The sequence below is a fragment of the Temnothorax nylanderi genome, unplaced genomic scaffold (genome assembly GCF_030848795.1).
Source record: "Temnothorax nylanderi isolate EJ_2023f unplaced genomic scaffold, tnyl_v1.0 TNYL_tig0034_pilon, whole genome shotgun sequence".
NCBI lineage: Eukaryota > Metazoa > Arthropoda > Insecta > Hymenoptera > Formicidae > Temnothorax > Temnothorax nylanderi.
In genome coordinates, this window is record NW_027249096.1 from 1105449 (window position 1) to 1120235 (window position 14787).

Sequence of the window (14787 nt, forward strand, 5' to 3'; positions counted from 1 at the left end):
CTAAAATGCATTTGTGATCTCGTTTTTCCCGTAAAATTATTAAAATAATCACGAAATAGCACTTACTGTTTTCTGTCTCGAGTGTTCAATTTTGCATTGATTAATTAACTGAAAATTCCTAACTGTCGAAAAGAAATTAGTATTGTCTATTAGTTACTTTTTTAGTCAGTTATCTCACAGTAATTTTAATATTACTATCTACAGAATTTTGGTATATAGATACAAATTTGGAAAACTGTGCTCGTTTATTACGTTCAATGCTTTGTAATTCACTTTTGCGCAAATTTGTTTTAACGTAAATCTATCGTGTATAATAATTTGAACTAATTCATCATACATTCCATCTGCATGATGTAATTCTTTGTTGGAATTTTCACATATGCACATGCCAATCCCGCCGCACTAATGCACTTTTCTCTCTGCACATTCTTTGGCGCACAGGTCTACCCAGGCCTATTTATCTCACAGGTATGTAAGCAATCTGTAGGAAAACACGAATATATCACGTACAGATTTGATGTAATATTATATATGCATTCGCTTTTTATCTACTATTATTAAAAACAACGTAATAGAATAGAGTAAACTATAGTTATGGGAAAACATACTTGTTATGGGAAAAATTCTGTTACTGTTTTATGAATTTTTCAAAAATTATTTTCTCATATTTTTAATGTTATTAATGTTGCCTGAAAATTTTATATAGCTTCTTTCACGTCGACTGTTAAGCGGAGCTGTACTTGCTATTGACCCGCTTGCCGATGTAAAGAATTGCGGTAATTATGAGACGTTAAACTATTGTTTACTATGTGGCTCGAGTAATTGTCTTGACATTACAACACACATCCATAAGTTATAACGGCTCGCTTAATAGATTTTAATCCGCAGGACCAGGGACCGAAATTCCATTATCCCACATCCGAGTTACCACAACCAAGTTACGTAGCTTCACGAAAGCGCGATAGACCACTGTATTGCAGTTAAACTTGATTTACAATAATGTGCTCTGTAACATTAACAACCTTTAATGGTTATACATTGCTCCAATTATGTATATATGCTCAACATGGTATCGGTTTATAGCGTCATCGTCGACTGTTTTGGCTAATTCGCTATAACTGGGCGGCCGTACGTATAATATAAAATGTCAGAGATGGAAAAAGATATAAAATTTATAACTATTATGTTCTAATTGTACGGAATACATTGGTTAACAGCGTTTTAATGTTTTGAATGTCAATTGGCATTCTCTGATATAACAGACGGAGCTTTTCGTGGGTAGACTTTCAAATATTTTTGTTGCCCTCAACATGCCTCGTAGGCACTCTTTTGTGCTCTTTATGTTTAGGTAACTTTAATTATTCTTTGGTGGAGTTCCTTTCAAGTTTCAACAACTTTATAAGTAACTTAACTATGGGAACGCCCGCAACGCTGAGCCCCGAAGGGCCAATGGTGAAAGGGTACCGGTGGAAATGGAAAATTCTTAGTATTACTCTATTGAAGCTCCACAATTACTATGTTTCAAACACAAGAACTTACGAAATTCTCAGAAAATATATCCATTATTAACGTATACATATACGCATGGATTACTTGAATGTGTACGCATGAGCAAAGCGAGGCACGTAACGCATTGCGTCGTGTCGCTGTCGCAGCTTTTAATGTGCATTTATGAATAATGACACCGGGGAATTACAATATACGCCGTTAATATCACAATTACTCAACTATTATTCGGTATTTCCTTGTATATTCCTTCGCTTATAATGGGTAATCAATTTCGTCGTGTAATGGCAGATAGATTCTTTGAATTTGCATGCATAAAATGTTACGAGGAGATGCCTAATTATTGATGCCGTTTAATTGCTCGCAGCAGCGTTTCTACGAGCAGACTAGAATTTCATGAATGCCACATAAGAGAGAACAATATCGCAATGAAATGGATGGAATTACACCGATACAATCAATAATTCGCAAGATAAACACCGAATATTTTGAATTTATCGACGCACTAAATGAATCTTGTTATTTGAGAAGTAAAAGAAATTACCAAAATCGTGAGATTAAATTTTCCGAAGATCGATAGTTACTTTCTATAGTTCTTTTATACAACAAATAAGTATAGATAATTTAATTTCTCATATAATCGATACAATTTGATTCAAAGTCGCTATATTACATCACACGTGTTTACGCAATATAATGTTCTATATTGATGTTGTTCAACATATTAATTTATCAAATTTTGTTCATGCTTTTTATTAAAGCGCGACTTGTAAAGGACAATGTGCACTCTAATAGAAAGAAATATAATTTTGCATTTCCAGATACCGGTAGGGATTCTCCTCCGGAACCCGCGCCACCGGAAGTACCGCCGCGTGGACCGTCTTTACACGCAACGCATACTTTACGTACGCAACAAAACCGAAATGGTTGCCTTCCGAACGCATCAGGAAGTTTCACTGTGCCAAGTGATCAAATGCCGACCGAGACGTATTCGGGTAAGTAGCAATTCACCCGATGCTTCATACGTTCTAATGGCATTCGTTCGGAAAATTAAATTTCTAAACTCGAAAGCGAAGATGTAACATAAATTAACTTAAATCAATTTTATTAACGCATTTAAACGTATATGTTTCTCTGAAAGATTTCTCCTTTGAAATGTGAAGTGCGTATTTATTCCTCCATAAATTAGTGTAAATGCATGTGCAAGCGCGGACGTCGCTAGTACTCCATGAAAAGAGCAATATAATGACAATTGAATCGTAACGTGATCCATTCCGCTAACCCGTTGGATACCGTTATATGACGCGGTTTAGTTTTCACCGGCGAATGTTTAATTTGGTGCATGCTCCGGCGCCAATTATGTAGATGTGCAGATGTGTACGCGATGGTATGGGGTATCTGTTTAAACTAATGGGGTGTAGATCAAGGGGGAAGAGGGGTTTGCATTAAAGCACCCGTTAATTCATTGTAAATATACTCAGCGTATATTCGTTTCTCTATATTTCTATGTACATACCATTAGTATATTCCTGTGACTAAACATTATTTGTACTGGTCGTGACGATTCTGAATATTGGAACGTGAATGTGCACGAAGATTACATACGCGCGCGATTAACATATGGTTGCATTCGATTCACGTACCACCTCTAAACATTTATATAATAACAGAAACGCGACATATTAACAAGCGCGATTACTCGTGTGCGATGACAGTTGATGAGGCTGCCGGTATTATAATTCGCAACATTTAAATATATTTTATTTTTCGCTATAATTATTCCTACACAAACAAGAGCTTGTTATTATACACAATTATTCAATTTCTTAAAATCATTGAAAATTGTAATGGATATTAGAGTGATACACACATTTAATCTGCCGATAAAATATTATAAGTTTAAAAAATTTGAATACTGGAAAGTGTTCTCGCGTTCCGAATCTAAAAAAATATATATTAAAAAAACGTAAATCCGAGATCTTTTATAGGAATACAAACGAAACGTTATTCGGCGCACTTTATTTCCACGGGATCACTCGAATTTTACGAGAAGTGTTTTGCCAGTATATCGAATGCTCACATGGCTCACTATGCTTACACGGGAATTTATTGTAATGCATTCTCGATAATCCGTGCCGTTTTAACGGAGCGCAAAGTTTGACCGAACGCAGCGACTCGCGCAAAGAGTTGCGCGCGCTCTCAATCCAGTGAGATTTAATAATATTGGTTCCGCGTCAATTACACTAATTAATGTGAGCCACGTGTTGCTATAAACATAGACTTCAATATGTAGACAAATCTTGGGATAGCGCTGTGCTTTATGTGAATATAATGTGATCCCATGTTAAAATATGCATGCGCTATGCGGTACCAAATCTGCTGCCGGGAAATTATTGAAAGTTGTATCGTTCACGCGCACAACAAAACAGTATTTAATACAAGCACCATAGATATTAGTAAATGCGCACGCAAATTGGCGCGATGTTGTAGTCCTGTTGCTTCAAATTTATCGAGACGTATCAAAGTGCTAAAATTTTAGGAATCTCTAATGAAACAACAGTAAAGCTCGAAATACAAAATGCAATATTTTCCAAATAATATAATCAGGAGAGAGGGTAAGTATCAATAACAGTCAACGTGAACATTGCAATATATGTGTGCAAGAATGACAATTCTTATATGTATAAATAAACAGCTTCTGTCGCCCGATACGTATTTTGTTTCTATCGCATATTATTTCAATATATTTATATATTTTCCGTTATGGTTATAACGCGTAATGAGATTTTTTGTTTACCTATGTTACGCGTGCAAAATTTTTATATTTATCGTAGCTTTCTCGAAACTTGCAAACGACGATAGTTCGACGTGCATTTACATTGAACACAATTAGATAGACTTTATTACAGATTTGATATTGTGTACTAATTGAATTGTTCGTTTAATATTGAATATGATACTTTCCATTGGTATTACAAGAGATATTCTAAAGCTTGCGAAGAGACTCGCTACATTTTATATAATACAATATATAAATCGAAATGAATTATTTAGAACATATTATGTGAAAAAACGAAAAATCACAGCTTCGATTTATTGAAGACATTTCGAGAGATTTTACTTCTACCCTCGATGGTCGAGCAGATAATTTGAGAGAAAAAAATTCACGTTATCTCCGGGACTGTCTAGGGCTCCAGGGAGAGACCGATATTATTATCTGAGGTACTTAAGCTTCGCACATTTTTGCATAACTGGAAATTAGAAATAATTATTGTTGCACCTCGGGGAGCAGCGGTGTCGCGCAATAGCGATGTGGTGCACAGCAGATAACTCCTTCAATGCTTTTTTCGCGGGATATGCTCATCGAAATTCAGGTGAATAAGTAACAGAGGATTACTCTTGGGAGACTTTTAATAATTTCGCCATATCAATGATTGCATTTATATTGAATAAAAATAATGATTTCATTAATTTTTCGCTATATACCACGTGAGAAATGTTCAATGTTAATTTCGAAAACTTCGTGGGATTCCCAAAGACATAACAATTCATATAAGAATTTACATTATAACATTAAGAGATAAGACTGCGTTAGCACCAAGAATAACGTGGCTGTTTATGAAGTATAGCAAGAGAAAGTCATGTAATGAACAGATTGGAGATGCACCCGGACTAAGTAAGTTACATGCAGTTGGTTAATGACACTTCATAACTTTGCTCTAAGTACAAGTGGCCACCCATAGTTCTGTAAAGTTTACGGAGCGTACGCAAGCACTCACTCGGTTTCCCCGCGCATCTCTTTCTCTCGTTAAGAAGCATTTGCCAAGATAATTATGAATATAACTCCGGACAAAATTTGCTTGTTCAGCGACACTTTATGACGAAAACGATATCGCCGAGCGATACACTATGTGGCATGTAGAATTTTCCATTACAATTTTTTTCTATGTAAAAGAAATCAACAATATATTTTCAATTTGCAACGGCATATAGCCCTTTGTAATCACGAGTAAATGTCAAAATTTAAAGATTATATTACGAAGGTGGAAATAAGTCGCCACTTTGATCGCCAGTATGTTCGATATCTGAAACTGACGGAAAATACTGCGCTAACAACCAAGCTTCAGAATAAATGGGTTTACTTAATAATCCACGCGCACAATATCAAACTGAACACGAATTACATTGAAACTAGGCGCGAGGTCATTAGCTGCTACCGAGGGGGAGATATCGTCACACACCACTTTACCCCAGCTGATTTTCCAGAAGGCAACGCCCCGCGATATGACGCTTCAAAGGACCCCTTTAATCGTTTTGAGTTCCAACAGGAATTTCTGCTACCGCGCCTTCTCCGCTCCGAACTTTCCGCATCTTACGAAGGATGAACTCGATCCACGAGCCGTTGTTTGCTCACGCGAGGGTGAAGGCGGGCGAAATGTTTGCCTTCTTCTGGGGTTCCTCGCTTCCTAATGTCTCGCCGAGATAGAGGCCGCGCGTCGTAAAGTGGACGGAAATTTTATTAGTATAATCGTCGCATTAACACCGAGGTCATTGCACACGCGAGAAAGCGAGTATTAAGAAAGAGCTGGCGAGGGATGCGGAGGGTGTAAATAGCGGGGCGTGCCTCGGGTCGGTTGGTTGACCGGAGAGACGATCGCAGATAGAGGCGCGAGGACTGCGCAATGCTTTGTGCCCCCACTGCTGGAATTCCTCTGTATTAATTACCGGCTCGCTAATTACTATTTATTAGAGACTGGTGCGCACGCCACGTGGAGCCGAGTCGAGACGCGCCATTATCGCTTCGCTTCGAACGAGCACCTACGTCGTAGCGTCGTTTCAAGGCAACTTCGTTACGCTGTCGATTACATCTTGTACTGGCGCTGCAAGAACATTGAAGCGATCCCGTATCCGATCCTCTCGAGCATCCTTTAACGCGTATCGATCCCTTTCGTCCGAAACGTCTAGATTTTCCTTCATGTCTCATATAACCCATCACACATCTCGGAAAATTATATCGTATATTTTGCTGCGTTCGAATAATGAATGCATATTGCATATTCTTTTGTATTTTGACTCGAAAGAGAGAAAGAGAGAAAGAGAGAGAGGAGAGGAGAGGACTTTTAAATTTCTAATAAACAAATAATTAAGTTTATATAGCGAACATATTTTAAAGCTACGCTCACTTCCGCGTAGTTACTATCAAAGAAGAAAGTTTACGGCGGCGATAACGCGTGCCGTGACAAATTGCCTTTAACCTATTGCGCGTCGGCTTAAGGATGCAAGATACATCTCCGGCGATAAGTAAAACGAGCACACCAGCAACGAGAATATAATAGGACGCTTTTTCCACAATTTATAAAACGTTCAGGACGTTATAGGAGGAACAAGAGCATATAGTCTCATCGGCTATTAAATTCTCGCTTTGCGCAGACGAAATTGCCGTTCTTGAATCCGGTAGTATTTGCCTCACAATTGGCATGATCCGGCGGATTGAACAATGCCTGCTATTACTAGCTCGAATACGAAAACAATTTTCATTTTGTTATACATAGTATATAATATATATTAACTCGAAAACTGCACATTCAATTACAAGAGAATAATAAAAAAAGAGTTAAAGTAAAAAAGCAATTAGATTTAACGTGATTAATTATCTAAATAAGATATAATAAGCTTTATATTTTAATTCTTTGACATAATATGCTAATTTAATCTCTATACTTCTGCTTGAGAAGATTATATTTAATGGATTTCTGCACCACCACTTGGTTGAATATTTTATTAGATCATATTTTATTCGTAAGTCCTCATTAAAGGATAATACCGCATCAATTATCGATTCTCCAAAGTAGACTAATTATTGCATACATACAGCAATTAAGCATATAAAATAGCTTTATATATAGTTAGAAATTGTACTAAAATATATTATTTTCGTAAAAGTTTAATATTTTATATAAAAGTTACGATATACTTCTTTAATTATTAATAATTTTTTGTTGGAAGTTCACTCTGAAAAACTTTTAGCGAAAATTGGCGCAAGTAAGCGGTATACGAAGTAAGATATAAGCAATTTGATAAACGCGCGAGAGGCTGCCACAGAGTACGTCAATATTCTGTCTTTAGTTGAAGGAGGCTATTTCAGGAAGCAGCATGAGATTAACTCGATCCCGCGAAATGGTACGACCGCTCAAAGTGGACAAACGCGATGTCCTAGCTACGCTACTTCGACCATGCAGAAGATAGATATGGCTGGTGGAATAAACATGGAACCGCGCAGAAGCCACTTCATATTTCAGAGCATCCGAGTGAACTTCTGTAACGGTGGACGCGCATTAGACAGACTAATCCCGCCGGTATAGGGCCCGCACTAGTTTCGCGCAATTTCCGTCGTTCCTGCATCCACCGGCCACCTCTGATTACCTACACCGCACACATCTACTGGTTACATCGTTTTGCTTATTTTGCTTTAAATAGAGATATTTTGGAGCAAAAGAGAGAGAGAGAGAGAGAGAGAAGCAGCAGCCGGGAGAGAAACTATCCCATATTAAGGTTGCATGCGTTACCGGATGCGGCGCGCAAACGGTAACGGAAAGCCTACAGTATTATTCTAATAAGAATTATAGCCTGTGATAAATCTCGGGCCAGGTTCCAACACTTCTGCAGGAAGCTATGGAAGAGATAGGGCCGGCTCGATTCATTGATTATCCATTATTGCGAAACATGCGCCGAAAGTAACGTAATCAAATGTGAACGAGCAATTTTTCGCTGTTTTACGGAAAGTTGTACATAGTATATGGTGATATATCGATCGTCGTCATTAATGCCTTCCACCTGAAGGCATAGTACATGTAACGTGCACTATAGAAATCCCCAGAACCACAGCTAGGAAGGCATAATGACGCCGTTTTACGGAAAGTTGTACATAGTATATGGTGATATATCGATCGTATTAACTACCATACCAGTATATGTAAAAATTTGCAACAAACCGACCGAATTTGGTTTTACTCAATCATAATTTCCTACTTCATATACGTTTCTCAATTAGCCCTTGATTTATTTTTCGGAAATCAATTGCATTCTTTTGATGCATTTCTTTCGTATGACAGACAACCGTATGTGCTCGGAGGACACAAGCTATTCGAGGCAAACGGTAGACATACTTTATGCAACGCGAGTGTTTCGTACTCGCGTGAGACGAGTTTCTTCCTATAAATCCTCCACCTTACCCTTACTATTCTCTTCTCTCTCCCTCTTTCGCTTTCTTTCTTTGTCATGCACCCTAACCTTCGTTCATCTAACCGCCCCTACCGAGTTTCCTCATTGTGGTACCAAGCAGCATAATTCAAACTGTCCTCGTGGTACCGATGCGAGCCTTGGATTTAGCGCAAGATCTTATCGTCCAGACAACAATAGCGCCGCTGCCTGGGAGAACTGAAATACTTATCGTCTTTGCTTGGCTCGCGTGAAAATTTATAAGATGTCCACAGGTTGAAGCGGAAGATTGTTTCTGCTCAATAATGTGTCACGAAATTTTTACCTACGAAAATAAGTGAGAATGTTCCGTCTGTAATGAAATTCTTGCCTGTCTAGAAGATGACGATAAATAACCACTCAATCAAGCTTAGAGATCTTAATCGATAAAATTTTAAATTTAAAATATTATAAAGCAAGTATTCTCATAGTTTTTGACAAAAAAAGATCACTAATGTTTCCATAAGAAATGATTATAATTGCATACTCAATTGTGGAAAATTTTGCTGTATATTTTCGTGGCAAGAGGCTATACAAATATAAATTTGGCTAGCTAAGAACGCTTGCAGGATATTCGATGGAAATCATTTATACATGATCATTGAATTATACTCATTCGCTTCCAATCCAGCCAGTAAACACTGGCCAAAATAAATTCGCGGCGCTATAAATGCATAACAACGCATACTCTTACGAGAGATATGGAAATAGGGAGAGGGGGTGGCATTAATGCCACATTTAATGCGGTGCGCTTACGCGTCGCGATTATCGAATTTACGCCTTGAATCGAATATTAGCTTCCGGAAAAATATTGCAGCGGCGGAACACCCACTTTCGGCTGAAAGCAATTTTCAGCTTAAAGGCTTCCACGGCTTTTATAGCGTCGATATATTTTTCCAATAATATCTCTGTACGCGGACGACTGCCTATGGCTCGAGCGCGGCCGGATGGCGCGAGGAGGTTCGCTCGCGGAATGTGGAAACGAGATAGAATAGTTTACAATCAAAATCCAGCCAGCGAAGCAGACTCTTAAGCAACCTCCATCTCGCGGTTAAAAGTGAAATCCAATTTCCGCTAACGGAGACTTTTTCTTAATATAATAACCAACCTCCGAGCTTCGCGACCACTCTGAGAGCGCGGAAACTCCGATATTCCGCGGAGCGGAGACCGCAAATATTCAAAATACGCGATAATCGAATTTCGATGGATAAATTAACGAGCAAGACATCCGTTCGCAAGAGCGCGATTTGTTGTTCGAAGAGAGAAAATTGCGGTCGGATTTAACCCGGAAGAAATAAACATACTGCAAATTTAGTGTAAAATATTTGATTCGACGAAACAAAACACAAAACAGTCGAAATATCTGGTCGTGCATTCAATTTGTATTGCTGCCGAAACATTTCTAGCGTGTTCGTCAGTCGTTAACCGTTATATTCAACTTTCCCGAAAATCTTATCGTATTTGTGTGATATCTCTAGTTAAACGCAATCATGCTTCGTGACTTTGTATCTAACGACCGACTGGAATTCGAAGGACGGAACTGACAAAGCGGTAATAAGAAAGCGCGAGATTGTAGCACCAGAAAGGAATTGTGTAATTAATTCCAGATTAGTACCCTCTAGAAACTGAGGCAGTACTTTAAGTCCACTATGTACTCGTCGAATGCGAATATCGGCAAAACAAACAATGGTAAGTGGAAAAAAGAACACCTTGATATTACTGTTAATACTACAAATAATCTCTCACAAGAATATTAAGAGCAACAGTTATAGTTTTTCGTTAACTTCGTTTACTTCAGAAATTGTGGAATAGTTATTCCATACGTTAAAATGTCTTCATGAATGGTATTATAAAATGACAAAAACTCCAAAGCTTATAAAAAATTCACTCGGCCTGAAAGAGAACATTAATGTTCATTAATGTCGCTTAGGTAAAAATATAAATCACCTCTACATTCACCATTTCTATTTTAAAGCATATTTAGAGGATTCGCTTCTTGTCATATAATTATATTACAAATGTTCCGATAATAGAAGACTCTCAAGATTTAAATTTGCATCTCAAAGGTTTAAATTGAGAAAAGGTGATTCAAGTTATTTTTACTAGATCACTGTAGATTGGAAAGCAATCATTATTTCAAAGTGGAAATAATTACAAGTTCTATAAATAAGTTAAAAATAAACTTTGATACTTGTTGAACTCACAAATTTTTTAAGAAATTTTGGCGCATGGTAAATTTTAGAAACGTAATTATTAGAAAATTGAATTAGTCAATGCAACGCCGCTATAAATTGGAAATGACGCGGCATTAATAATTTAGACTGAATGCGGGAGAAATAACGTTTATTGGTTAATGCTGTAAGCAGAAGAAGTCACATCAAGCCAAACAACCCCGATACAAAATCTACTCTCTCATACACTCTTCCTCTCTCTCTTTCTCTCTCTCTATCGAGATCGCGTACCGATTTCATGAAGAAAGTAAATTCGAAGCTTATGATATTGGCATATAGCTGAATGCACATGAGCCGGCAAAACGAATCGTAATACGACCATGCCGACGCCTTATGTAATAGCGGGGAAAGTAATAGCACTTTCCCGACCGTTTGCGATATTATATCGGTTCTTCGCCTATATGCGATATTCAAATAAAAACGCGAAGTTATCTTCAGTACGAATACCCATTCGCGGCGCTTTGACGTCGTCCCATATGAGTAATATTTGCAAATAGCGATGATAGCAGCCGATGCTGTTTTTACGGTCATCGTTCTGCGCGAATGCTTACGTTTGAAATTATTTACCTACCATTGATTACTCAAAACGATCACTTTAAAATATATATTTCAGCGCGGTGCGGCCTGCAATTTCACTCAAGCTACTGAAGAACGTTTAGACGACATAAATTAAATTTGTGAGTTAATTATTAAAATGAAAAAAAAATCTACAGTTAACTCACGCCATAAATATTCAAATTACTGATAACTCTCTCTCTCTCTCTCTCTCTCTCTCTCCCTCTCCCTCTCCCTCCCTCTCTCTCTCCCACCTCACTCCCTCCTTTCTTTCTCTCTCTCTCTCTCTCTCTCTCTCTCTCTCTCTCTCTCTCTCTCTCTCTCTCTCTCTCTCTCTTCCTCGCTGCCTGGACGTTTATGAACCTCAACGAGCTTCTCGCCTCTTGATTCACTTTTGTTTGCAAATCTCGCGAACGCAATTTAGGGGAATCATTTACGCCAATGAATAAAGTTCGCGACGTTTAAACTTGCAGAGCAAAGCGTTAAACGAGTGAGCTTCGCCGTTCTCGTTTCCTTAAAAACTCCCGCAGAAGTTAATACATTTTCAATAATGTGTTAATTGAATGGAAAACGTGCGATTTTAACGAACCATCGCACGTGTAAATGTATCTTACATATGTAAAGTCTGCTCTCGGGACTTGATCCGATCGCCCAACACGACACTCCGTTTTCGTTCTTCCTTCGTTAACGTAATATGCAAAGCAGTATTTAACATTAATTAGAACGAGTAATTCCAAATATTCGCATACGCACGTATTAAGATCGTATTAAGATCGTAAAAGGATCTGCCCTTTTTTTACAGTGAGGCGTAAATTTATTCGCAGCCGCCTCAGAAACCAGGGCCGACTTATTACAATTAGTAACGTTTCAGGAAGATTACAGAGGAGTTAACAGGTCCAGCACGATACGGGGGCGCGTTTTAAATAACGATTAGAATGAACTATTATGCGCTTATCGCGGGTTACATAATGTTCCGTTAGTAACGATCATAAGTTGCATGCGGGAAACCGGCAGAATCCCAAAGGCGATGGCGTGACCATATCACGTTATACTACTAGGTGCCACACGTGCGATCGTATATGCATACGGACGTGTGTGTCTGTCACATACACGCGCGCACACACATATGGCACATTAAGTTCCGTAGGTGTTCAGTGAGCTTCGTGCCGCTTTCTACGGATCGGCTTTATGCGCGAATTTCGTTTGCGCCAAAACGGGGCTCATGGGGGTGAAAGATTTTACCTACTCACGAATAATCTTCGCGATGCCTGAAAGCGCTATGAAGAGAGTGAATGCGCATTACGATTTAGTGAAATGGGATATAAAGTTCCCCGTGGCTGCATGAAACAAAGGTCTTCCGGCGCTGAATAGTGATATTACGTTACGCGTTACACGATATTCCGTTATTGCTTTTGCTTTATAATTTAAAATGCTAAACCAATGAAAATTATAACTCATAAGCGAATATTTGTAGAAAATAAATTTATGTTATTAAAATATGTATAAAGAAACTTGATAGCGCCCTACTAGTCGGTACAATTCGCTTTAAAGATTACGGATAGCGTGAGGAATAAATATTTTATTATTAAATACTGATCAATATTTTGGCGCGGCTGTATGCGTATATCGAATATCGAAGAATACCGGTGCAATGGTGCAGTGTCTCGAGAACGCAATTCCGTGACGGAAAATCTCTTCTTGCGCGCGTTCAGAAGGCAGGTCAGATAATCTGTATCGAGCGTTCACGTCTGCGATTGCTCTTGGGCGTTCCTGAATTAATATTCGTTGGCTTATTTCATTTCGCGCCGATCGAGGTGTCGCGTTCTTGAAATTCTCGGCAAATTGTCCCCGCGCAGCTCCTCGCCTACGACCCTTTTTCTCTTTCTCCCTTCTTCATTTTTGTCTTCGTACAGTCTTGCTGCCGGCACACCCGCCGGTCTCCTCATATTATTTTCGATGACAGTCTCCCCTAGCCATTATTCACATTCTGAAGCCACCCTGTATACGGCCTGTCCTACGTTATTGGCCGCGCCACGCGGGATAATTAGCAAAAATATTTGCGGCATCGACGTCGCGATAATAATTACGAAACGTATAGCTCTAGACTACGGAAAGCGGGGCTGCTTTCACGTCTCTCATGGCGAAAGTATTTATATAGTACATTACGTTTATATAGTCGCGCGGAGACGGCGAGTGCGGAGAATCTGAGCCGCCGAAGATATTCGAAGAACGCGAACTATCGTTATTGCTCGTTATTTCTTTTCGTCCTTCCGCAAGTCTGGCTACGCCGGCGGTTGACCTTTCATTAATGCATTATTAGATATTTCCCCCTTTATATAGATATATAGGCAAACTCTTTCGTCGCTCGTCGATGAAAGGGTTTTCCTGCAATCACGTCCTCGCAATTTTCTACGATATGTACGCGTAATCTCCTTCTGTATGAACACGGCATATAATCGTTATACGTAATTGTAGTTTTGACTATTTTAGCAAATACTATTGAAAAGACTACATGAGATTTGTTTAAGAATATATCTAATTTCTAACAGCTTAATATAAATAAATAAAATATTCCTAGCGCCTTTCTTTCTCGTGAAGAAATGAAGAACATTTCCTTTTCTTCAAGTATACCGATGTACTTAAATATTCGAAAAATTTCTGCTCCCGCCACTTTCTTTACAACGATGGAAATTCGCTCGAGAAGAGTATGAAGAGTATGAAGAGGTTGTTCCAAGCTTAAAGCGACTGCCGTGTAGCGGCCATTAAAGTAATCTACTTATTTAATACTTCGCGGACTCGGCGCACCATTAATTTCGCTAATTTCCGTAGCCATTATGCATGTAACACGTGCAAGCTTATAATGAGCTAAGCTTCGAACAGTATTAACGAGGAGACGCCCTTTTATCGATTACTACCCTCACTGATGTTCCTCGTCCGCTTCACGATCGCTTAGAATAAGAACGCCCTCCATCAATATCTCAGCCGGTCTCCGCAATTCGTCCCCGAGATGCTCATTAGGCTATACGAGCAAACTAACGATCTGATCGTCGCAAACAAATCGTAGATAAATGAACTTCCTGTATATTCTTTTTATCATTTGATGGATTGCACATGAAAATGTGAAAGTAAAAAATTAAAGAACATGACAATCGATTACCAACGTATTATACGTGATATAAATTAAATTACTTTAATTCAAATCACTTTAATCTTTAAATCAATTTAATTTGAATCAAAC

The 14787-nt window shown here is 38.5% G+C and overlaps 1 protein-coding gene across 6 annotated transcripts in view; it reads left to right on the plus strand.

Moving 5' to 3' along the window:
• The window catches only part of Ten-a (tenascin accessory), a 442890-nt gene that overhangs the window by 177405 nt on the left and 250698 nt on the right, over nt 1-14787 (plus strand). For 5 of the 6 annotated variants that reach the window (XM_071703188.1, XM_071703191.1, XM_071703193.1 and 2 more), the window contains 2 exons: nt 442-468; nt 2328-2501. In XM_071703188.1, coding sequence (XP_071559289.1) covers nt 442-468; nt 2328-2501 — 201 coding nt within the window. The remainder of the gene's footprint in view (nt 1-441; nt 469-2327; nt 2502-14787) is intronic. The other variant, XM_071703192.1, reaches the window with a different exon arrangement.